The sequence below is a fragment of the Molossus molossus genome, unplaced genomic scaffold (assembly GCF_014108415.1).
Source record: "Molossus molossus isolate mMolMol1 unplaced genomic scaffold, mMolMol1.p scaffold_m16_p_1, whole genome shotgun sequence".
Lineage (NCBI taxonomy): Eukaryota > Metazoa > Chordata > Mammalia > Chiroptera > Molossidae > Molossus > Molossus molossus.
In genome coordinates this window covers 252,104,042-252,128,576 of record NW_023425344.1, presented here as the reverse complement: position 1 = coordinate 252,128,576, position 24,535 = coordinate 252,104,042, and the positions used below count along the sequence as shown (strand labels likewise).

The 24,535-nt window shown below is 58.3% G+C and overlaps 3 protein-coding genes across 7 annotated transcripts in view; all 3 read right to left on the bottom strand.

Moving 5' to 3' along the window:
- The window catches only part of MTA1 (metastasis associated 1), a 33,159-nt gene extending 31,094 nt beyond the window's left edge, over window positions 1-2,065 (bottom strand). For 2 of the 3 annotated variants that reach the window (XM_036276887.1, XM_036276904.1), the window contains exon 1: window positions 2,014-2,065. In XM_036276887.1, the coding sequence (XP_036132780.1) occupies window positions 2,014-2,041 (28 nt within the window). In that variant the 5' untranslated portion in view covers window positions 2,042-2,065. The remainder of the gene's footprint in view (window positions 1-2,013) is intronic. The other variant, XM_036276896.1, reaches the window with a different exon arrangement.
- A 4,803-nt stretch (window positions 2,066-6,868) lies between these two features.
- TEX22 (testis expressed 22) lies at window positions 6,869-19,638 on the bottom strand. The gene is made up of 3 exons (XM_036251543.1): window positions 19,474-19,638; window positions 7,134-7,244; window positions 6,869-7,093 (listed from the first exon to the last, which is right to left on the bottom strand). Exons 1-3 carry the CDS (start codon window positions 19,636-19,638, stop codon window positions 6,869-6,871), a joined length of 501 nt encoding a protein of 166 aa, XP_036107436.1.
- Window positions 19,639-23,399: 3,761 nt separating this feature from the next.
- The window catches only part of PACS2 (phosphofurin acidic cluster sorting protein 2), a 41,747-nt gene continuing 40,611 nt past the window's right edge, over window positions 23,400-24,535 (bottom strand). For all 3 annotated transcript variants that reach the window (XM_036282154.1, XM_036282159.1, XM_036282174.1), the window contains one exon: window positions 23,400-24,070. In XM_036282154.1, the coding sequence (XP_036138047.1) occupies window positions 23,952-24,070 (119 nt within the window). In that variant the 3' untranslated portion in view covers window positions 23,400-23,951. The remainder of the gene's footprint in view (window positions 24,071-24,535) is intronic.

Sequence of the window (24,535 nt, the reverse complement as noted above, 5' to 3'; positions counted from 1 at the left end):
AGTTCTAGGTGGCGCCTGGAGCCACACCAGGGGCGCCACTCAAGATGGAGGGCGGGGACTCCAGGACACCTCTGGAGAAGACATGCAGACGTGGGTCTGGTCAGGCCTCCCCTGAAGGAGCTGACATAGGACAGAGATCTTTGTCCACACCACGGGGAAACTGAGGCACAGGAAGAGGTGGGGGGTGGTCAGGCCCCTGCCAAATGTTCTCAAACAGGTGACCTAGAGACCAAGGGCCGCAGGCCACACACCAAGGGGACAACCTGAGCTGGCGACTGGGGGCCCGTGGCCTGAGTGGGGCCCCAGCTGAACCTCCACCCCACAAGGCAGGGGTGACTGAGGCACTGCAGCAGCATCGGGCCCCCACCTCCCGCTGCCGCTCCCTCGGGCCTCAGCAGCTCCCCCAGGAGCCAGCACCTGTGTTCTGCCAGTCACCCCTCCATTTACGCAACACTCAGGGCCAGACTGAGGGTGGAAGGGTGAGACCACCTGAGAGGGGCTTCTGGCTGGTGGCCCCAGGGGGCGGCAAGTGGGCTGCAGAGCCTTGTCACAGGTCAGGAGCCATGGGGCCTCAGGCCAGGCTGGAGGGGCACTGTGCTGCACAGAGGTCCCAGGGTGTAGGGGGGACAGCACCAGGAGCAATGAGTGCAGGACAGGAGGAGCCCTCAGGTGCAGCAGCTGGGGGGGGGGGGGCAGAGACTAAGAGGCTAAGTGCTGCCAGGACAGAAGGCGGGGAGTCAGGCCCTGGGGGGCCCAGCAGCAGGGTCATCAGTCAGCTGGGATGGGGCTCCCGCCTGCTCCCCGATGTGTCCACCAGGGGCCTGCTGCTAAGTGGGGTGCAGGTCCCCATTCCAGTGCCACCTCTGGGGGGGCACAGTTGGCAGGTGCCACATTCACCACCGCACAGACGGGAGCCTGGTCACAGGGCTGGGATGGACGGAGATGCCTGTCCCAGACACCCAGGGGCCAGCTGGCTAGTGAGGGGCAGAGGGGACTTGGAGAGTAGGGCTGGTGCTATTCTCCACCTGACACACTCCACCAGCGGAGGGCACCGACGGCATGGGGGGCAGCAAGGGTACCCCACCTCGCCCTGGAGGAGCGCATGAAGACCGGTTCAGAACCCCACGGAAACTCAGCGGCACGGCATCCCAGAGCCCACTCCACACGAAGTGGGGCAAAGGCCCAAAGCAGGGGTCCTGGGGCCCAAGCAGGAGGAAGCTCCCGGTGCCCGGCCAGCTCAGCACACCCCCCTCAGGGCCGCAGAGGGCAGGAGCTGCAGGCCTCTCCCCCAGGCTCCCTGCTGGGCTAGGGCATCCGGGAACGGGGAAAGTTTCGGGGTGCCGTGGGAGCCTGTGGCTGAGAACCCCGGAGGGACCCTGCTAGGAAGCCCAGGCACAGGGGGATGCTGTGCGCTCCAGGGGCTCCGGGGAGGAATGCGGCCCAGGCCTGGGGCTCCCCGTCGCGAGGGGCCGCTGCCCCTGCGGGCCGGGGTGGGGCCCCAAGACGCCCGCTCCCCGGAGGGCAGCCAGCACCTCGCACGGCCACGTGCTGCCGCTGGGGGAGGGGCTCGGCCAGGTGGCGGCCCCAGGCCCGGGCCCGCGTTCGCCACCAGGCCCCAAAGGATGCTCCGGCCTCCGCCTCCGGCCTCCGGCTCCTCCCAGGCCCTCAGGCCACGCAGGCGCCCCAACAGGTGGGCAGAGCGCCGCTGCCCAGGCCCAGCTCCGCCACCGCCACCGGCGCGGTTGGGGTCGAGGCGGCGGGGGCGGGCGGGGCGGCGGGGGTGACGGGGGCGCACCGGGTGACGGGGCGGCGGGCAGGCGCCCAGGGCTGGGGGAGGGGTGCGGGGTGCGCGCCGCCCGCGGTGGGGGAGGGGCGGGTGCTGCGCGGCGGCGGTGGGGGAGGGGAGGCCGCGGGCCGGGCGGGGGCGGGGCGGGCGCGGGCGGGGGCGGCGGGCCGGGCGGGGTGCGGGGGCGGGCGCGGGGCGCGGGCCCGGGCGGGCGGCGGCGGCCTTACCTCCGACCCTGTACATGTTGGCGGCCATGTCCGGCGGCGGCGGGGCCGCGGGCAGCGCGGGCGGCGGGCGGCCTGGAAAATGGAGGCGCGGGCGGCGGGCGGGGGCGCGGCGGGCGGGCGGTTTAAAGGGGCCGCTGCCGCCGCCGCCGCCGCGGAGGCCGCGCAGGGACCGAGGCCGCGGGCGGGCGGGAGAGGAAGAGGAGGGGCGGCGCGGGCAGGGGAGGGGCCTCGGCGCCGCCGTTACCGCCGCCGCCGGAGCCCGAGGTCGGTCCCTCCTCTCCCCTGCGGAGCTCCCCGCGCCCCTTCCCGCGGGGTCCGCCCGCCCCGCCGTGGGCTCCCAGGGGGCCCCCGCCCCGGGGTGTTCCCTGGGCTGGGTCCTCCTGGCATCCCCACCCCGGCCGCCCTCCGCCTCTGCCGGCCGGTGCGCGGTGCGCCGAGCGGCCTCCCTGGCTTGGCCTGAGGACGGGCTGCAGGGTGGCGCGTCTGTGCCCGGGGACGCCCCTGGAAGGGCCGCCGGGGACTGGGGCCCGGCAACCCAAGCCCGGTGGGTAGGGAGAGGGGCTGCGGTGGCCAGAGGCCTGGGAGGCTGGACCGGGCCTGTGGAGGGGCCCCTGTTTCTCTTTCCTGCCCCTTCCCGTCTGGGTTTCCGTGGGAGGGGGCTCGTCGCCGCGGGTCCACGTGGAGCCAAGCCGGCTCGGGTGCCCGGGTGAGGGGACAGCTGGAGGCAGAGGGAGCGGAGTCCCGGCCACAGTGTGGACACGGGGTAAACAGCACTGCTGGGGAGCGAGGGGACGGGGTGTCGGGGGCTCCAGGGAGCTGGTTAAGCAGAACCCAGAGCTGCCGCCCCGTTTACTCTGCTGGGCAGGTCTGTGGCTGGAGGACCGAATGGTGTCCACCTTGAGGGATTGGAGTGGGGCATTCGGGGAGCGGAGCTCAGGAGGTCCCCCTGAGTGCCGGGTGCCACGTGGTCCAGGGCGCCCAGGGGCAGACAGGTTGGGAAATGAGGTGGGTAGGGACCCAGAACCCCAGAACGTGTGCTGGATGAAAGCCAGACGGGTCTGAGGAGGGCAGAGGGCCACATGCTACAGTAGCAGCGGGGCGCTCTGTCGGGATCGTAGCTGGGAGGGCAGTGAGGGGTGCAGAGGGCTGGGCCCACGGTTGTGACTGATGGGGGAAGCCGCTTAAGTACAGGAGCTGGGGGATGGTATTTGAAGGGGGTGGCATGCTCCCTTCCCTTCCCATAGGCCCGCCCTCACTTTGTGGCCTCCTCTCTAGGAAAGCGAGGCTGCAGCCTAAGGCTTCTACCAGCATCTATCAGATTGACCCCAAAGTCAGGACTACCAAAAACTGCCCAGGCAGCTGTCAGGCACGGGAGAGCCCAACACTTCCTGCCTGGTGAAGCCGGGCTTCTGCACACCCCCTCCGGCCCACACAGCATCCTGGAACAGGAGGGCACCCTATCCCAGCTGGGGAGAGCCCGTTTTCCTTCATCCAGGGAGGTCAGCAAGGCTGACTTTCATGTTGGGGTGGGTGTCTGAGGGAAGCCACCCGAATTCCAGATCTCCCCACGAGAGGTAAGATGCACCGCTCACAGAGCAGAGCGATACTTCGTGAAGTCTCGGGACAGCGCAGAGCCCAGCCCCCCCCCACCAGACTAACAGGTGGGCTGCACACAGTGCCATGCCTGTCACCCAGCACTGCCAGCTTGGCACAGCTCAGATCCGCTGCAAAAAAGACGAATTTATCCATTTAGTAGCAGAGCAGACAGACTGGTCAGAACAGGAATGGCTGTGAAGGCCCAAACACACCTACAATCCCAGTGTGGGGAAACGAGGCAGGGGAGCGAGGGGCCGGGCCACCTAGCAGAGGACAGTCCTGAGAAGTGGGAGTTGGGAGTCAGAGCCTGAGCCCACGATGAGGAAGGAGCTCCACCACGAGAGGACACCGCCACTGGAGCCAGACGGACCAGGGCCGCCAGGACAGAAGGGGCAGAGGCAGGTTGTACAGGAAGGGCTGGAGGTCATTTCAGGGCAAAACAAAGCTGTCACAAGGAACTGTCCAGCTGTGACCTCAGGGCACACTGATTAGATGCTGGGGGTGTGGGATGAGGAAGCCGCCTGCCCTGGGGCTGCAGTCTAGTAGGAGGCGGGAAGGTGGTGCAGATGACATGATGACCTGTGCTCTCAGACAGTGATCAGAGGGACGCTGTTGAGAGAGGTCAGGACACTGGTGGAGGAGGGCCCAGGAGTCTAATAGTGGGTGAGGAGGCCCCGAGGCCACGTGCCTGTGCAGGGCCTCAGGCCCATGGGGACCTTGGCTCTGCCACTGGAGGTCTAGAGCAGCCTGGCCTTTGTTCAGAAGGACCTGCGGTGTGCTGCGGGATGGGGAAGGGACTGGGAAGACGCAGAGGTGGTGGAGAGGCCCAGAGTCAGGGCACCTGGTCCCAGAGGAGAGGAAGGTTCCCGGGGCTCAAGGGGGCCAGTGCACTCCAGGTTCCTGCCGTGGTCCAGAAAAGCCTGCAGGCTTGACCCACTGAGACCCACCTCCCGAGGACTAAGGTCACTTTCAGAAAGAGCACCTCCTGTACAAGGACCCAACGCCAGGCTGACCCCAATCTCCAGCAGTGCTTGAGGCCTGAAGGGTTTGGGCAAAGAAAGTGGAGCCCGAGAACCTTTCCAGCCAAGTTTCCGGGAGCAGAAAGGCCCCTAGAAAACACCTTTAAACCTAGAACCCCCCCAAATGAAGTTCTTTAAAAATGTAAAAGCCAACCTCAAATCCAGCCACTGAGACTATGGCCGCTGCCAACCCTGAGGGGCTGAGCATGGGTGTGAGCTGGCACACTGGCATCCAGGGCACAGGGGACCCGCAGGGCACCTGCGGGAAGGGGTGAGCAGGTCTGCCCGTGGCACGCAGGCAGGGCGCATGGAAAGCAAGCCGGCCGGCACTGCTCCAGCAGGGACACCATCCCTTCATGGCTCTGTGGTCTCTAAGAGTAACTCTAGGAGAGTCCTCCAAACTCGGGAGTGAAGCACTCACCTCATTTCAGCAACCACGGTTTCCCTTGAATTAGTATTTCAACCTGGAAGAGCAGCTCACGTTCACGCTGTATCTCCAGGTCCCCCACCTGCCCAGGCCCTCAGATATCCGAGTGAGCCGCACCGAGTGCCAGCAGCGATATCGGTGATGGATTTGTGGACGACGTTTTTACAACTTTCTTGTTGATGGTTGAATAGTGAGTGTTCTTGCAAAGCCAAAGTTGTTTTCCCTCGGTGGGGATTATGAGGGACAGTGGCTGTCCACGGGCAGGCTGAGGGGCTCCCCTTTCTGCTTGGGTATCTAGAAGCCTCCTACCCTTGCTCCACACAAGCCTGACTCGTGGCACCACTTGGGGGTGTCCCTGTGAGGCCCAGGGAGGCCACTGCTCCCAGAGCTGGGGAGGCCTGCCTACGGGGGGAGCATGAGCGAAGGGACACGGGACCGCAAGGCAGTGTCTGCTGTCAGTGTGGCCGGGGCTGACATTCTAACCAGGCTGATGCCGCCCTACTCACCCGGGCACCCAGGCCGCCTTAGACCCTCCTCTCTTCCAGGGGCTCCCAGCAGGGGCACTGTTGACTGGGATCCCATCATTCCTGGTTGTGGGACACCCTGTGCTGTGTGGGATGGCGAGCAGCACACCCGACCTCTACCCACTGGATGCCAGGAGCCCCCTGTGGAAGGCAGTTCCGCTCCCCCAAAGATGTCCATGTCTTCACCCCAAGCCTGCGGCTGTGCTAGGTTACATGGCATGGGGGGGTGTTGCTAGCCCCGTGACCGTCAAACAGTGCCCTGGGTCACCCAGGGGGCCCAGTAATCACATGGTCCCTGAAAAGAGGCGGCGGCAGACGAGATGTGACGGGACACCACACTGCTGACTTGGGAGATGGAGGGCCACGAGCCAAAGGATGCGGATAGCTGACAGAAGCTGGCCAGGCCGGAATGGACTGTTCCCGGAACGTCCAGAAAAGAAGGCAGCCCTGCCCGCACCCTGGCGGCAGCCCCGTGAGGCTTGCTTCGGGCTCGGACAGAACTGAGCTGAGGCTGAGACGCTGGGTCTGTGGTGATTGGCTAGCACGGCAGTACCCAGTGCCACCTGCCCCGGCGCTTGGCGGACTCCACGAGTTGGGCTGGCCCTGTGGCAGCTGTGGCCACGGGAGGCAGCCACAGAGGCTCCCAGCTCCAGGCTTCAACCCTGAACCACCACAGCTGTGGCCACTGTGGTGGAGGCGCTGGGCTACCCACCGGCCAGCTCCCATGGAGGAGACCGTGTTCAGAGAGACCCCGAGATGACATGGGACGGCAGGGTAAGCCGTGAGTCCTGGATCTCGGACTGACCCGGAGTCCTTGGAGTCCCTCCGCAGCAGGACTCCGCACCACTGTGGCCTGCGGGCGCGGGAGGTGGGGGAGCATCTTCCTGCCCGCAGGCAGTCTGGCCCTTGAGACCCACCCCCCACTTTATCTTCAGGGGTTTGGGGCAGGAGGGGTCATCATGTCCTCCAAGCCCTGCCTAACCCTCCCCCCACCGCAGAGCATCTTCCCCAGCTCCCACCACCACCCCACTGTCTCTGTGGCCCTCCACCCACCTTGCGGGTCCTGAGAAATGCACATGGCTGGAACATTTAATTTCAGGGGAACCCAGAGAGAATGGGGGCACCTAACTGTGATCTTGGAAGGTTTCCTGAGTCTAGCGGTAAGGCAGGCGGGAGGCAGGAGCAGAGGGTGGTCACGGCCCCCTCGGGGGATGTGAAGCAGGCCTCCAGTGGCCCTGATCCCGCGCGCTGCCTCCCCAAGACCCCCCAGGAAAGGTGCCGAGTGGCACTTAGGACGGTGGCCACCTCAAGGTCGAGGTCTCCGAAGTCCTGTTGGGCCAGAGAGGCGTGCTCTGGCCCAGGACCCCCTGGGTGGACTCGGCAGACCTGGGCAGGTTGGAGATGAGCACGTCCTTGTCCACGTCCTTGGATGCCAGCTGGGCCACAACCTGCAGGATGTCGTCCTGGAGACCAGGGGCCGGGGGCGTGGTCAGCGAGAGTGGGGAGAGGCGAGGCTGAGAAGGGGTGACCACTGCCCTCCCCCTTTTGGCGCACCAGGCCCTGGCCAGAGGTCCCGGAGGCGCTCTCCATGGCCCGCTGCCGGCGCTCGTCGATGTTGAGGCACCAGTGGCGGCTGGGGTGCCTGCTCTCCAGCGGTGTGCTCACCTGTGAGGACGGGCAACGGTCAGCGCTGGCCACGTGTGGGGTCCCTGCACCCGCCGACCCTCTGCATCTTCCCAGGATCCAGCTCAGCCTCCCAAGAGGGTGGACAGGGCTTTGAGTGGCTCTGCACCTGATCCCTGGCAGCACCTGTCCCGCTTGGCTGTGCACAGGGTCACAGGGTGACCTTGCAGCGGAGGCCGTGGTGGCCCAGATAGCACTGGGCATAGCACTCCAGCCCGCACACAGACGATGGGGGGGGCGGGAGAACAACAGCCAGGCTGCTCTGCACCTCAAGAAACATGGGGCCCAACAGTCAGCCTTTCTTCCCCAAGCCCAGCAAAAATGACCACAGAGAGATGAAGAGACCTGGCTGGTGTGGCTCGGTGGTTAGATCGATGGCCCTCGCACCCGAGGGTCTCGGGTGCAATTCTCAGTCAAGGGCATGTACCTGGGTTGCAGGTTCAATCCTCACTGTGCAGGAGGCAACCAATCGATGTGTCTCACATCAGTGTTTTTCTCTCTTCCTCCCTTCCACTCTGAAACAAAAAAAAAATCAATGGAAAAATATATTCGCATGAGGATTAACAAAAGAGAGAGAGAGAAAGGAAAAATGCTGCCATGGCGGCCATCAGGACACAGGAATGGGCTGCTGCCAGCTGGGAAAGGCCAGGAGCAGGCTCCCCCTGCAGGCCTCCACTCCCAGGACTTCCCAGGTGGGCTGTCTGAGAGAGACCCTGCGGTCCCCTGCATGGCCCAGCCATCCTGCTACCTCCCTGGAGAAGACAGCAGGTCCCTCTCTGGAGTGCCATGGGAGAGGGGTTACCATGCTAAAAATAGAGGGTTAAAACAAATGAGGACCCCAGTCCTCCAAAAATTAAAAACAAAATCACCATATGATCCAACATCCCACTTTAGGGTATATACCCAAAGGACTGAAAGCAGGTTTCAAAGAGACACATGCACCCCAATGTTCACAGTGGCATCAGTCACAGCAGCTGAGATGTGGATGCAACCCAGTGTCCACCTAATGTGGTCCAGCCACACTGTGGAAAGTTACTCAGCCTTAGAAAGGACACCGGCTACAACATGGACGGACCTTGAGAACGCCGTGCCCAGTGACAAGCCAGGTGCAGGGCGGGCACTGACTGAATCCACTGATAAGAGGGATCTGTGGGAGTCAGACCCACAGAGACAGACAGTAGATGGTGGTGCCTGGGGCTGGGGGAAGGGAGGGGAGGAGGAGTTAGTGTTTAATGGGGCCACAGGTTCAGATTCAGAAGATGATCAAGTTCTGAGACTCTTGCATGACAATGTGAATATGCCACTGAACCATACACTTAAGAATGGTTAGAATGGGCCCTGGCCGGTTTGGCTCAGTAGTTAAGAGTGTCAGCCTGCGGACCAGAGAGACCTGGGTTTGATTCTCACTAAGGGCACGTACCTCAGTTGCAGTTTGTCCCCGGCCCTAGTTGGGGTCGTGTGGGTGGCAACCAGTCACATTGATGTTTCTCTCTCTCTCTCTTTCTCTCGTTCTATCTGAAGATAAATGAAAAAAAAAATGTACTTGGGTAAGGATAAAAAAAAAGAATGGTTAGGATGGGAAAACACAGCAGTGGACGTCTGGACACACAGAAGGAAGGTGATGTGGGGAGACACAGGAAGCCTTGGGGACAGGAGGAACCAACCCTGCTGACACTTTGATTTTGAATATCCAGCCTCCAGACTGTGACACAATACATTTCTGCTTAAGCCCCCCCAAAAAATGTGAAGTCCCAGTCCCTCCTCCCACTCTGCACCAGGAACCCTGGCAACCGGGCTATTGTCTCCCTTCCCCCCAGGAGAGGGGAGGGTTCCTTTCTGGGGAAAGTGACCAGCTCCACAGAACATCCTGCAGACACCCAGAGGGGGTGTCCAGGGCAGAGCAACCAGAAAGCTGCCAGTCATGCCCCAAAGAGCCTCCAGCCAGCCCCGCCTGCCCCACTCAATACAAACCAAGCACCATTTGCCTGTGTGTGCAAACGAACCAAGGATGAAAGAAAGCCACAGGGCAGAGCTATGACATAGAGAAGACAGTTGCCCCCCACCCCATAATGGCTCTCCGGGGTATGTCGTGTCTGAAACGAAACGGGACGATGTGGAAAGGGCCATCAGAGAACAGGAACTCTTCCCGATCACAAATGTGCTGTCAGTTACCGATCCAGAGAAGGCACCGAGGGCTGTGTTCCTAACTCCACTCCCCTCCTGTGATAGGCTCAGCACCTCCCCTCTCGTGTGAGGGCACTGATGGGACAGGATATCTGCTCACGCTCTAACTCCAGGTCCAAGGGAAGTTGGCAGAGCTTGGCAGCAAAGCAGGATGTGGGTGCTGGGGTCCGTCACCATCTCCCTCCCACCCATCATAACAGGGACTGTGTGTTTTCAGTCCACCGAGAACATCTGCCTTGTACCTGGGTGTTTGATCCACTTGCTGAATTTACAGATGCACTTATACCTGTGGCCGATCTTGTGCCTCCTGTTTTAGTCTTTCTCTCTCTCTCTTTCTGCTGGACCGGTCCAGTGTCTTCTCCATCCCACTCTCCCCTCCACTTGCTCAGAAGTGGTTCTCTTTCTAGTCTTTTTTTTTTTTTTCCTTTCTTTCTTTTTAATCCTCACCCGAGGATATGTTTCTATTTATCTTCAGATAGAGTGGGAGAGAGAGACACATCGATGTGAGAGACATATCTTTTTTTTTTTTTTTTTTTGTCCTCCCTGAGGACATTTTTTCCATTTTTTTGTTCAGGTAGAGTGGGAGGGAGAGAGAGAGAGAGAGAAACATCGATGTGAAAGGGACACATCGAGTGGCTGCCACCCGCACGACCAACCAGGGCCGGGGACAAACTGCAACCGAGGTACGTGCCCTTAGCAGGAACAGAACCCGGGTCTCTCAGGACCGCAGGCCGATGCTCTAACCACTGAGCCAAACCGGCCAGGGCGTGAGAGACATATCAACTGGTTGTCTCCTGCACAACCCAACCAGGGCCAGAGAAAAACCACAACCAAGGTACATGCCCTTGACCAGAATCGAACCTGAGACTCATTGATCTGCGGGCTGACACTCTACCGCTCTGGCCAGGGCTCTTTCTAGTCTTTTGGTGTCATCACTGTGTGCATGCAAACTCATCAAAGTCTTAAGGTGACAAACGTCTCCATCATCTTCTCAACCACAAGGGGTTTGGGACAGCTCTGGGCACTTGTGCCATGGTGGGTGTGAATGCTCAGCTCCCCTGGGCCTCCTGTGTGTGGGCACGGGCCATTCAGCTGGACCAGCCAGGTCAGTTTCAGTTTGCCCACAAGCTGCCTTCTCTGTGCCCCTCGTTGTATCTGAGGTCACTTTCCTGGGTGTGAGGTCTGTTCTCAGAATTGGGAGAAGGGTCTGCTGGGGGCAACTTCTTTCTCCTGCTTATCATTTTACTGACTTATTTTGCCCTCTTCTTGAGAGATATTTTTGCCATCACAGAACTCCAGGGTGACAGTTCATGCTCAGCAAGCACATCAAGCTCACTCAACCCCATCAAGCTTCCAAGTTGTCCCTGTCTGCCGCACCTCTGAAGGGTAAGATCTTCGCTTTGTCTCTGTCCTGCAGGGTTGCCCCCATTGTTCCAGGTATAGATGCCTTTTATTTCTCCTGCTTGGGTTGGGATGGGCCCGTGGCTAATGTCTCACAGGCTGCACTGGCCAGCCTCCAGGATGGCATGCACGGAGTCTCCCACCCCACACTAAATAGGGGGACCAGTGTGGTCAATGAGATGTTGCAGAAATGACGGGTGTGACCTCACATAAGACATAAGGTACCATAGCTTCCTCCTTGCTCTCTGTTGGATCACTGGCTCGAGGGGAAGCCAGCCACCTCGACGTGAGGACACTCAAGTGGCCCCATGAAGAGGCCCACGTGGTGAGGAGCTGACCTGCCAGCCACGTGAGTGAGGCAACCCTCCAGCTTATCTGAGCTTCCCAGTGACTGTCGCTGTGACCAACACCTTGTGAGAGACCCCGAGCCAAAGCCATCTGGCCAAACAGCTCCCAGATCCCTTGCCTACAGAAATGGGGACACAAATATTTAGAAGTGGTTTCAGCTGCTAAGTTTTGGGGGCATTTGTTCTGCAGCAGTAAATAACACACTGCCAGCCCCAGCCGGCATGGCTCAGTGGTTGGAACATCGGCCCAGGGACTGAAGGGTCTTGGGTTCGAGTGCTAGGCATGTCCCTGGGTTTGGGTTTGATCCTGGTTCCCGGTCAGGACTCCTGTGGGAGGCAACCAATTGATCTCTCTCTCAAATCGATATTTCTCTCTTTCTCCCCTCCTCCCTTCCACTCGCTCTAAAAATCAATGGAAAAATATCCTCGGGTGAGGATTAACAAAATAATAATGATAATGATAACAACAATACACTGCCAGAAACACTTTGTACACCTAGGATAAAATTTTCAAGATTTGCCCAGCTGGAGTGGTTCAGTGGTTGAGCATCAATCTATGCACCAAGAGGTTGCCAGTTTGATTCCCGGTCAGGGAACATGCCCAGGTTGTGGGCCCAATCCCCAGTGGGGGGGCGTGCAGGAGGTAACCAGTCGATGTTCTCTCTCATTGATGTTTCTATCTCTCTCCTCCCTTCCTCTCTAAAATCAATAAAGAAAAAATACATTTTCAAGATTCATGAAAAGGTTTTTTAAAACGTTTGGGGTTGCACTGAATGCTATGTGGGGGAATCTGGCAGCTTCAAAGCATTGTCTTCCCATCCAAGAGTGGGGCCCAGCGTGCCGTTGTTCTGTCAGTCACATGTCAGTGTCCTCAGACAGGCTACTGTGAAGGACTGCTTACTTGTTGCTAACGCGAATGGATCCTTTTTTCCCATTACCTCTCTGGTTGGTTATTTTTAGTGTATTGAAAAACTATTGTTTTGCCTGGCCAGTGTGGTTCAGTGGTTGCACCAAGAGGTCACCGGTTCAATTCCCAGTCAGGGCACATGCCTGGGTTGTGGGTCCGATCCTCAGTGGGGGGCACGCGGGAGGCAGCCAGTCGATGTTCTCTCTCATCGATGTTTCTATCCCTCTCTCCCTCTCTAAAATTAATAAGAAAAATAGTTTAATTAAATAAAAGAAAAACTATTGTTTTGAATGGTGATTATATATCCAATTTTCCTCTTTTATTAGTGGTGTTTGTTTTCATTGGCCTCTGTGGATTTTCTAGGTAGACCGTATATTAGCTGCAAATGGGGGCCCCTTCATCTTTTATTTTCAGGCATTTATAGCTCATGTCATCTCCCTGATTTCTGCACAGACTGTCTTCTCATCACGGTGATGCTCTGCATCCCTGCCCCTGGTGGAGTCTGAGAGACGTGCTCCTGGTGGGGTCCACCTGGAAATGTCTGTCCCTTCAAGGAGGGGCAGGGGCTGGGTGGAGGGGGACAAAGGGGGAAAATTGGGGACATCTGTAATAGTGTCAGCAATAAAAAATTAATTTAAAGGAAGAAAAGACACAAAAGGTTTTCAGTTTTGTTTCAGTTTTAAAGGAAATAAACTGGAATTTATTAACATTATTTCTCATTGTCCATTGAGATAAATCATGTGGTCTCCCTCCTCTTGTTAATGTAGAGCATTTTATGAATTTCCCAATTCCTTCTTCCTCAGGATACAATTTTCTTGTGTTTATATGCACCTTCATATGTTCGACAGACTCACTGAGGAGGGTCTGTGTGCTGGGCACCCTCCCAGGCCCTGACGCTGACACAGAACCGCTGTTATGGAGAGCCAACCAGATTGGGGGGCTGGGGCATTCAGTCTCTCGATGCTGCCTGACGCAAATTCCTCAGGGCATTTTCTGCACACGGTTTTCTTCCTTGAACCTTTTCCCCTCTCATCCTCAAGTAGAAGAAGTGGCTCTGGGCAGTTCAGACTTCATTGAAGGGGATGACTAATTTCTTAATTGCTTGGGAGCTCTCACCCACACATTCTTCATTTAGGTAAGCTCTGGGGCCACTTTAGACTTTCCTTTGTACGCTGGCCAGATGCTCAGTTGGTCAGAGCATCGTCACAATATGCCAAGGTCGCAGGTTCAGTCCCCAGTCAGGGTATATACAAGAAACCGTCGATGAATGAATATATAAGTGGAACAACAACAAAAACAATGATGTTTCTCTTTTTCTAAAATCAATAAATAAAAATACTTGAAAAAAAATTAAATCTACTGGGGTAGTGAGTTTGGTCATTTCTCATGGGATTGCTGTACGCTTATGCTTCAGTGTTTCCAAAGTCCACTGTCAGGTGCCCCAGGCCTCCAGCTGCACCCAACCCTCCTCCTCAGCAGTGTCTGGAGCCCTCCTGGTCCCTCCAGGGGAGACAAGGTTGTGCCACCACCGGCCCTGGCCTCCTGGAGCTGCACGCTGGGCCTGCCTGGAGAAGGGCTGTCTCGCCCCAGTGTGGCCTTAGGCATGCGTTTAAATTTGAGAACAATAACTACAGGGGAAAAACACAAAGGAAACTATATTTAAAAACTCAAGAATCCATTATCCAAAATGAACAGTGCCATCCTTGCTCCGGGTTTCCCCCAGAAATGGAACAGGATTGTCAGGTCTCATTGTGCAGATTTCCCCCCTCCGCAGCGAAAGCTGAGTGCAGACGGGGCGGGCTGTGGCCGCATTTCCTAGCCTCGGCCGGCCGCCTTAGACCACACAGGGTGCCCGCAAACGGCCCGCGCCCGAGACCTTCCCTGTGGCTTCTTGCTGGGCTGGCTCGTTTGTTATTACCGCTTTCACCCCAAAGGGTGGACAGGGGGCTGTTCTCAAGGTCCACTCGAAGCTCTTCCTGGACTGCAGGACATCCGCGCAGTCACCCTGACCCTGCACATTCCCACCAGCAGGGGCGGCTGGCTCTGCTCCCCATACCTCTACACCTTCACTAACAGTCCTTTGCTTTTCAGATTTTTGTCAAACAATTTCATTTCATTTATTTTTCTGACACCGAATACTATGTACATTCTTCCTGGCCACTTGGGCCTCCTCCCTGTGAAAGGCCTGTGCGCTCTGGGGACCAGTGGTTTCTCCCAGGTGCGCCAGTTCCATATCTGCATGTCTGTGTCTTGCCTCTGCCCCTCTGGGCCTGGCTCCTAGCGCCTGCGTTGCACGCTGGGTGATGGGGCAGAAAGGAACCTGCACTCAGCTCCGTTTTCAGCACAATCTGCTGGCCCTGCCTGCCCCGGAGTGTCCAGTGCATTGGCCGGCGCCCCGCAGAGTCCACTGGTGTGGCACCAGGGCCGGGAAGCCTCGCTCAGTCTCTCTCCAGTTCTTCCAGAACTTGTTCTGAACACACTGCTGAGTTCCTCTCCATGCCAGTGACTTGCTTCCATGCAGGCCGCTATTCACTGAAGTGCCTAGGGGCTGGGTCCCCATCAATTCCTCAGGGCCAGCCCCTCCTTACTGAGAGGACCACTCCTAGGCCTTGGAGTTGATGTGCTTTCCCCTATTCCCCATGGGTAGCTGCATGTCATCAAATGACATCAAAATCCTTCCTTTTTTATTCCCTTTGTGTTTTTTCAATGTGATAAAATGTACCATTTTAATCATTTCTACGTATGCAGCTCACAGGCTTATGTACATTCAGTGTGGTGTTAGCATCCTCACCATCTATGTCCAGATTTTCTCATCCTCCCAAACTGAAACTTTGTCCCCATTAAACACCCACTCCCCCTCTAGCCCCAGGCTCCCACCACCTGCTCTGTCTCCAACTCCTCTAGAGACAACACATAAGTTGTTCCTAGTGTCTGCCCTTCTGTTCATGGCTATTTCACTCAGCGCCACACCCTCAAGGCCCACCTGTGTTGTAGCAGGTGTCTGAACACCTGTGCATTGTGTGGATGGACATCATACATCAGTGAACACTGGGTGGCTTCCACCTTCTGGATGTTGTGATTAGTGCTGCTGTGAACACAGGTGAGCAAATACCTGCTTGTGTCTCTGCTTCCCATTCTATCGCGTGAACACCCAGAAGTGGAATTGCTGGATCAGGTGGTAATTCCATGCTTCGAATTTTTGGGGGAACTGTCATACTGTTTCCCACAATGACTGGACCATTTTACATTCCTACCAACAGCGCAGGAGGGTTCCAATTTCTCCACATCCTTGCCAACATTTATTCTTTTGTTTTGTTTTTCATTGTTATAGCCATCCTAGCAGGTATGAGGTGGCATCTCACTGTGGTTTTGATTTGCATTGCCCTATGACTAATGAATTTGAGCATCTTTTCCCATACTTGACCATTTATATATCTTTTGTATTCAAATCCTTTGCCCATTTTTTTTTCTTTCTTTTTTTAATCCTCATCAGAGGATATTTTTCCATTGATTTTTAGAGAGAGTAGAAGGGAGAGAGGGAGACAGAAACATGGATGTGAGAGAGACACATTGATTGGTTGCCTTCCACATGACCCCAACTGAGGCCAGGGATCAATCCAGGTATATGCCCTCGACCAGAATAGAACCTAAGACTGGGCTAACGCTCTAACCACTGAGCAAAAGTGGCCGGAGCTCCCCCACCATTTAATTAGATTATATTTTTGTTGTTGACTTACAGGAATTCTCCATATATTCTGGATATGAATCCCTTAAAAGATTATGTGATTTGCAAATCTTTTCTCCCATCCCATGAGTTGACTTTTCACTCTGTTGATGATGTCCTTTGATGAGCAAGATTTTAAAATTTAAATGAAGTCAAATTTATCTGTTTTTACTTTTATTGCCTGTGTGATTGGTGCCATACCCAAGAAATCCCTGCCAAATCCAGTATCATGAAGCTTTCCTCGTTTTCTTCCAGGACTTCTACACTTCCAGCTCTTTCTTTTATATCTTCAATGAACTTTTGAGTTCACTTCCATTCGCAGTGCTAAGTGAGAGTCCAACTTCACTCTTTTGCTATGGATGTCCTGTATTCCCAGCATCACTGGCTGAAAGTCTGTCCTTTCACCAACAGAGTTGTGGCTCCCTCGGTGGGTTGTTATTCCTCACGTGGGTGTTTCCATCTTTTCTTTAGTGGCTTCTCAACTGTGAGGCTTGCTAGAAAGGATGCTCCCGCCCATGGTTTCCTCTAGCACTTTTATGACATTAACATTTAATTGGAGTTTATCCTGGTATTCAATGAGAGCTTTGGCTACAACAAGCCCAATACAGTTTACTGAGAAGTCTCCCGCCCCACCCCCCATGGAGGTGCCAGCTTCATCCCACACTATGTGTCTGTAGGCATCTTGGTCAATGTCTCGATTTTCTACTCGGTTCTGCTGCTTGTGCATCATGTGCCAGGGCCCCCTCGCTTTCCAAACCAAAGCTTCGAGATATGATGTTATATCTGCTAGGGCTGAACCTATTCTTATTCTTCCAATTGAGCAGTTCGCCAAATTGAAAAAAAAAAGTTTTCGCATTTTTACCATTAACGACACTAAACTGTGACATGCCTGGAGAGGACCCTCTACGCTCTCCTGTGTCTTCCTTACCAAGAGCATGGTGTCCCTTCTCATCACTAAGTCTTTGAGCAACGCCTTGGGGAGTTTTAAAGTTTGTCTCGATGGGTTAGCCTATTTCCTGTTAAGTTCATTCCTGTCATCCAACGTGCCTTTTACAATCATTTTTCTCCTAAAGTCTGCTGTTCAGATCCATGAAAGCCACTGACTTCCATGCTGCCACTTGTCCCCTCTTCCTGACCTGTGTGCTGTGGTGGACTCCAGTTCTGCTCTGACCAGGCAGAGTCACAGGTCTCCCAGGGTGCCATGCTGCCACCTCCTCCGTGTCCACAATTCTCATGCCCCCCAGCCCCGTTCAGTGGCATAAGTCCATTGTTACGAGAGGGCACAGGTTACCAAGGGACGGCAACATATTTTCAGCTGGCTCTGCCCTGCCTGGCACAGCTATGGTTCTGATTATTTTTTCCTGGGTGTTTAATTCTCCTTCACAATAGTTTTATTCAAATTCAACTGTTCATTCATATTTAAAGGGGGACTAAGATCAGCAAGGCAGGTGGACTGGGGCTTGGTGGCTGGGGCAACACCCTGTCTCTGCTGCCTCACCACACAGCTGAGTGCCAACCCTCCCACTCGCCCAGCCTGCACCCCCCACCAGAACGCAGTCGCCACCTGCTGTTGGCCGTTCTCTGCCCTGTGGGTTCTTACTGTCTCAGAGCCTCTGATCATTTCAGCAGGCTCAGCAGGAAGCAGACGTGCATCAGTGTGCCCAACCTCTGCATGACCTGGGAGTTTGACAACCCTCCGAGGGGGTGGCTCCTCAGATCTTGGCCTCAGCTGGAAGGTGCTGCCCTTCTGTAAGCACATGACCTCAACATGCGGGCACTAGGTGTCCACAGTGAACCCTGCAGATGAGGGCGGCTCCCTTGGGACCTGGGCTGGGAAGGGACAGGGACAAAAGGAATGAGGGGCTGACTTATGTTAGTAGGACAGAGACCTCCTGGGAGACGATGCTGACGAGGGGCCAGCTGTGGGAAGATCTGGAGGAAATGGCACGCTGAGCAGGACAAGAAGGAAGGATGCCATGCAGGACAGTCAGAGAGGGAGTAGCCTGGCGCATCCCTCAATGCCACAGCAAGCAGCTGATGTCCCTCAGGGCTGGACGCAGCGGAAGAGGTCGGATGACACCAGAGAGGTGAAGAGTGTGGGGACACTGTAGGGACTCCCTACCCCAAAACCACATCCTGGGAGCCTGCAGAGATTGGTCTGCACACCTTTCTGGGTCTCTGTCCAATCCCCTCTCCTCTGAGCCATCTCCCACAGGGCCTTTCCGTCCTGCTGTCCTGCTCTGGCCTCCTGGCCTCGTCCCCCACTGGCTCAGTACCCGCAGCCATCTTCCTATCTCTCGGAACTGCAAACACAGTGCGTGTGGAGGGGTCACCCTGCCCAAGAGCCTCCAGGCTCCTCCATCCCTGCAGGAGAACATGTGTCTGACTGCTCTCCTTGGTCCCCACCACCTGGCCAAGATGGAAGCCCCCATGTCTGCCCCCAACAGGTGACACACTTGTGCATTTATATCCTGGACTACCAGTTCTGAGAAGACAGCGAGGGGTCCCTGCAGCACCCTGGCAGGTGCCTCACAGGGATATGAGCGGGGACCTGCCTGGCAGGGCACATGGTGATCTCTGCGCGCAGCTGGGGGGCATGCTCTTTCTTTCCCACTGCCTTCTTTTTTTTAAATCCTCACCCAAGGATATTTTTTCCATTGATGTTTAGAGAGAGTGGAAGGGAGAGAGGAAGAAAGAGAGAAACATCGATGTGAGAGAGAGGATGTGAGATTGGTTGTCTCCCCCACTTGCCCCACCAGGGCCAGAGTTGAACCTGCAACCCAGGTACGTGCCTTGACTGGGAATCAAACCCACGACCCTTCGGTCCCAGGCCAACACTCTAACTGCTGAGCAGAACCAGACAGGGCGCCACCACCTTTTTATGTCAGCCTCTAGCCATGCAAATAGACGAGCAGGCTTGTTTGAATATACAGCTCCTTGGGGTCCTGCACCTGAAGCAGCCGCATGGCCAGCACTGTGTGCGCCTGGCTTGTCAGCCTAATCCATTTGTCCAGGCTTTGACCCCTACTCTTGGGGAGCCATTCAGAGTTGCTGGGCGTCTGGCTTCCTTTGCTCATGAAGCATCCCCTGAGGCTGGAGCAGCTGTGCCCTGTCCACTCACGGCTGCTGTGTGGGAACTGAGCAGCTATTTGGGGGAGGACAGAGAGGTGCCTCCAGTTTGGGGCTGTCACAAGCAGGGCTTCTAGGAATGACTTTCTGAGACAAGTCCTTCTGCTGACTGCCAACCTGGTGGGTAGGACACTGTCCTATCCCCACTGTGACGGCAGTGTCCCCTGACTAGGCTCCCTGCACTTGGTGCTGCCCTCTCGGCCCAGGATAAGGGTGCTGGGGGACAGAAGCAGAGCCCTCCGTAGCCTCATGTGCCCTGGCCCCTCCAGGTGCCCAGCAGAGGCAGGCAGACAGCCCACAGTTCTGGGAGGCAGGAGGACTGTAAGCCCACCCTGGTGCCACCCAGGGATCCTGGGAAGAGAGCCAATACTCCGTGCCCCTGCCCCAGCACCTGCTGTGCCCAGGCGCCGTTCAGCCCGGCCATCCATGTGCATTTGACCAGCCCACCTCCAGAGCCCATTCCTGTGGTTCCCGAAGGGGAGCCCTGGGGTGGCCAAGGCCAGGCTCCCTTCAGCTTACCCAGTCCTGAGTCTCCAGTACCTGCTGACCACTGCTCTGGGCACCTGGCGGGCCCCAGGCTTCAGTCTGGCTGGTTGAGGGAGGGGGCAGCCTGCGCTCTTGGGAGAGCTGTGGTCCTGGCTTTTCCCCCGGAGGGACTTTAAGCAAATGCTCCTCGTTGTTCATGTTCAGCTCGCAGCTTGCTCGTCTGTACCTCTGGGTTCAGGGGGAAGGTCCCCACAGCCCCCTGTGCTCCCACAGCTCCCTGTGCCCCTGGCAGATGGAGGCAGTGTCGGCCTCTGGAGGCTCCCCTTCCACCACTGGCCAGACAGTGCTGGTGGGCCTCAGGTCATGAGACCCAACGGTGGATGCCACCGGGTGACCTGAGTCCTCAGCTCCTGTGGCCACCTTTCTCCACATGGGCCCCCCAGGCTGGAGCAGCCACAGGACCGCTCCTGCTTGCCTCCAGCAGGCTCCCCCAGGGAGCCCCTCTCCCAGCCCAGGCTTCCCACCTGACTGCTTTAGGAAGCTCCCTTCACCTGCACCAGGCGCCCCCCAGAACCCTGGGGGCCAGTACAGTGAAGGCACAGAACCACCACCAGCTGCCCCACTTCCCTCCCTTGCTGGGGCCGCTGTGACCTCACCTCCACGTTGCAGGACCACACCCCAAGGTTCTAGTGGTCAGAAGGGGAGGGGCGGGGTACACAGGGGTACGAGGTGGGGGAGGGGCAGGGCACACGGGGTATGGAGGCGGGGGGAGGGGCAGGGCACACGGAGGCGGGGAGGGGCGGGGCACACCGGGGTACGGAGGCGGGGTACACGGTGTACGGAGGCGGGGCGGGACACACCAGGTACGGAGGGGGGGGGCGGGGCACACGGGGGGGGGGGCGGAGAGGGAGGGGCACACCAGGGTGCGGAGGTGGGAGGGGCACACGGGGGTACGGAGGTGGGAGGGGCACACGGGGGTGCGGAGGTGGGAGGGGCACACGGGGGTGCGGAGGTGGGAGGGGCACACGGGGGTGCGGAAGTGGGAGGGGCACACGGGGGTGCGGAGGTGGGAGGGGCACACGGGGGTACGGAGGTGGGAGGGGCACACCGGGGTGCGGAGGTGGGAGGGGCACACGGGGGTGCGGAGGTGGGAGGGGCACACGGGGGTGCGGAGGTGGGAGGGGCACACGGGGGTGCGGAGGTGGGAGGGGCACACGGGGGTACGGAAGCAGGGGAGGGGCACACTGGGGTACGGAGGCGGGGGAGGGGCGGGGCACACGGGGTGGGGCCCACAGAAGTTCTGGAAGGCCTGAGGGGGACGAGCCGAGGCCGCGGAACTTCCGCTCCGCACACCTCGCTCCGCCGTTTCCGCTTCCGGCTGGCGGCGCGCCTGCGCCCTGGCGGCCCCCGCCACGCGGGTCGGTCCCGCGGCCTCGCGTCGGGCTCTCCTGGCCCCCGGGCCCGCGGCCCCCGAGGACGCACAGGCAGGCCCCGGAGCGCCAGGGAGAGGCTCCCAGGTTTATTGGTGTCGCGGCAGCACCGTTGGAGGGTCCGTGTGGTCACCCCGTGACAGAGAATCTGTCCCCCCAAAGCATTTACATCAACCCTGTGTTCCATTGAAAACGAGCAACACGGACACCTGGAAAGGAAACAGCGCACAATAAACGGGTGGGGTCTGCGGGTCGGACCCAAGGGTGCCCCGGAGGTCAGCCCTCGGGCCCCAGCAGGGATGTGGGCTCCCTGCCTACCCACGGAGGCAGGACAGAGGACTGCCAGGTAGGGGAGATGCCGGTGCCACCGGACCGGCCTCTGCACAGACCCCCGGCTCGGCCCGGTGGCTTTCCCCCCACGCTGTGGCCAGCACACTTGACTCAGGACACTGGCTGAGGGGACAGGCACAGGAGGGAAGAGGGAGGTGGGGGCTGCACTACAGAGCAAGGTGTGGCCCCCACCTGGCCTGGATGAGGGTGGAGCCTGCCCACACCCCCAGGAGCCCGGTCCCGCCCCATGATGACTGATGGTTAACTTGAGCCCCAGTTGCCCTTGGTCATCCAGTGAGATGGAAACCCCTGCTCTGGGGGGCTGCTCCTGTCCTGCGGGCTCCGTACCGAGCCCACACTCCTCACACCCACAGCGCCCTCCACTGGGCTCATGTCACAGATGGCTTTGGTTCTGCGTCCCCTTCCTTTGAGGGACAAAGTGCTTTTACACTATCCTCAGAGCAGCTCTGTTGAGCCAATGGGGAAATCAAGGTGCAGGTGGGCACAGCCCAGGTCTCTGAATCACTGTGGCCAAGGCGTCTGCAGGACCTCCCAGGCCCAGGGATGGTCTAGCAGGTGGGCCCTGGGACCCTCGCTAACAGGACTCAACTACCAGGCTCTGCAGATCCTGGTCACAAGGCAGAGATGCAGGGGGTCCTCCCGAGTGCACAAGGACAGCTTTGGAAGTGGATGGGGAAGCACATGGGGAGGACGACTCCAGGAAAGGGCTGCCCGCAGCCAAGATGGACAGGATAGCCCCCTTTCTCCAATCCCATCTCTGAGGCTAGAAAGTTAAGTCAAGGGCATTTCACCTACACCTGCTTCCGTTGGGTGTGACCACTGGCAAGAGAACTTGAGCAGTGACCAAGGCCTGAGGCCAGTGGTGGGAACAAGGGTGAGAGGCCCAAGGTCTCTGCTCACTCACATTGCAGTGTGCCATACGCAGGTGCCACACAGGCCACCCAAGTGGTTGTTGGCTCAGTGGCCTGCACCCTCATCCCAGGTTCTTCCCAGGGAGAGGAAAGGCGCCAAGCCAGGGTTCGGTCTCAGGCACCTGGTGTAGGCACGGTCAGGAGAGGTGTATTTTAGCAAAGAGGTGCTCTCGTTGGGAGGGGGCCCTCCACCCCGCATTCCACCCACACAGGCTGCACCCAAGGTCATGTCCAAGGCTGTCTGCTGACTAACCCTGAAGCCCTTGGCCATGAACACTCACACCTACAGCCACCTGGGAAGGAGGTAAGCAGGTCGATCACAGGTAAAAAAGATGGGTCTTGGGTTTGATTCCCGGTCAAGAGCAGGTACCTGGATTGCGGGTTTGATCCCAGGCCCCAGTCAGGGTTGTATGGGAGGCAACCAATCAATGTGTCTCTTTCACATCAATGTTTCTCTCTCTCTCCCCCCTCCCTTCTACTCTCTCTAATAATCAATGGAGAAATACTCTCAGGTGAGAATTAACCGAAAAAAGAGAGATGGCTCATCGTGCACCCCGCCCCCCGAGGATGGGACCCCTCTGTAGGGTGAGTCCCATCCTTGAAGAATGGGACAGCCCCAGCTGGTCCTGCCTTGGCACTGTTTCCCGAGCACAGCCTATGTGGCCCACAGCCCTTTGGGTGGGTTGCCAGGGTCTTAGGGCCACAGCTACCAACGGGCAGAGGCTGGTGGGCTCTTCCTGTGGAGACCTGGGGTGTGGGGTTTGGGGGACGCAGCAGAACTGGGGAGGACCCTGGCTGCAGGTTATGATGATGCCCCCCCGCCGTCTGCTGCGTGGGAAGGTGAAGGGTGGGACTACTGCCCCAGGATGGGACCCAAACCCAAAACCCATCTCTGAGGAGCTTGGCCTGGAGGCCACCTGTCCCCTGTGTGATGTCCTGGGCTGTCCACACAGCTCCAACAACACCCAGCCACCCTACCTGAGCTTCCACTGGCCAGTGCTGCCGTGACACACACCCCACAGCCAGCAGGCAGGCTGGGGGCGGGGGGCAAGGAGGAGGCCACTGTGCTTGCTAAGTCTGGAGCAGGACAAATCAGACACGTAGAGGTGTCTCAAGAACCTAAGAACCACCCAGGGAACGGGTGTGGGCTGGGCTGGGGGTGGTGCTGGCTGGCTTTGCCCAGCCCCTGGCCCAGGGAACTTCCGGAGAACAATGGAGTTCTGCTTGGCAGCTACGTTGTAACATGTATTTAAAAGCATTAAAAATATCTGCTCCTATAAAACCTCCGCTGCCCTGAGAGGCTGGAGTTTATTGGGAACCACGAGTGGGTGGTGCTGGGGCCACTTGGCTGGTGGGCAGCTGGGGCCCAGGGCTGGGCTGACTGGCCTCTGTGCTCTGCTCAGGATGCCCCAAAGGGAGGCCAGCCCTTGGCCTCTGGCCCCCCAGCTCTGAGTCTGGGCACACGCAAAGCTGGTTCCCGGGGAAGCAGAGTCCTGGCTTCCAGGAAGGGCAGGTTGAGAAGGTGAGAACCCTTCTCGCTGGGGGTCTTGGGGGTCCTGAGGCCGAAACACACCTTCCATGATTCTCCAGCTCAACATTGCCCACCTGACCTCCCACCCACCAGAGTGTTCTGGTTAATAAGCAGAGCAATTGGGGGCTCCCAGAGGGGGCCACCCCGTTAGTTTCCAGGTTGTGAGCACATTCGCACTTAAGACGGTTTCTCCGTGCTTCCAGGGTCTGTCTCTGTAGTAAACTGAAATGTTAACAGAAAAGCAGCTGGGCCTTCCTGGGCTCGGTCATGGCAGGGCGACGGGCAGGGCTAGAAGGTGGACTTGGAGTGTCCGAAGATGCAGATGGGGAAGTGCTTGACGTGGGAGGACCACTGGGCTGCCAGCTGGAAGAACTTCACGTCGTTCCACTCCACACCGTCGATGAGGACTGCGGGGACAAGACCGCCTGACCGCCTGCTCACTGGCCAGGAGAGCACACCAATCCCTGCTCAGGCCCGGGCCCAGGACAAGCTGGAGGGGCCTGACACCCGCAGGGACCCCAGACTCCCAGGGGACGAGGACCTGCTGTCCAGGACTTTCTGACACTTGCCCTCCAAGGCACCCACTGTGGCCACCTCTCCCTGACAGTGGGGGCTGCTGAAACCAGAAAACCAAGGCGGGAAGGCAGGGGTCCTCAAGCCCCAGGTCACCAGATGAGCTCGTGAGGAGAAAACCCCACTGTGCGTCTGAGCCTCCATGTGGAATGACTTCCACCGCTGAGACACGAAGCCATCGTTCAGAAGAGCGGAGGGCGGGGAAGTGGGAAGCGGCCCCACGCACACGGGCGCCTCACAGAAACGTTCAGAGCCCGGCTTGCACGATAAGCGTTTCCCAGCGAAACAGGTGTTTTCCG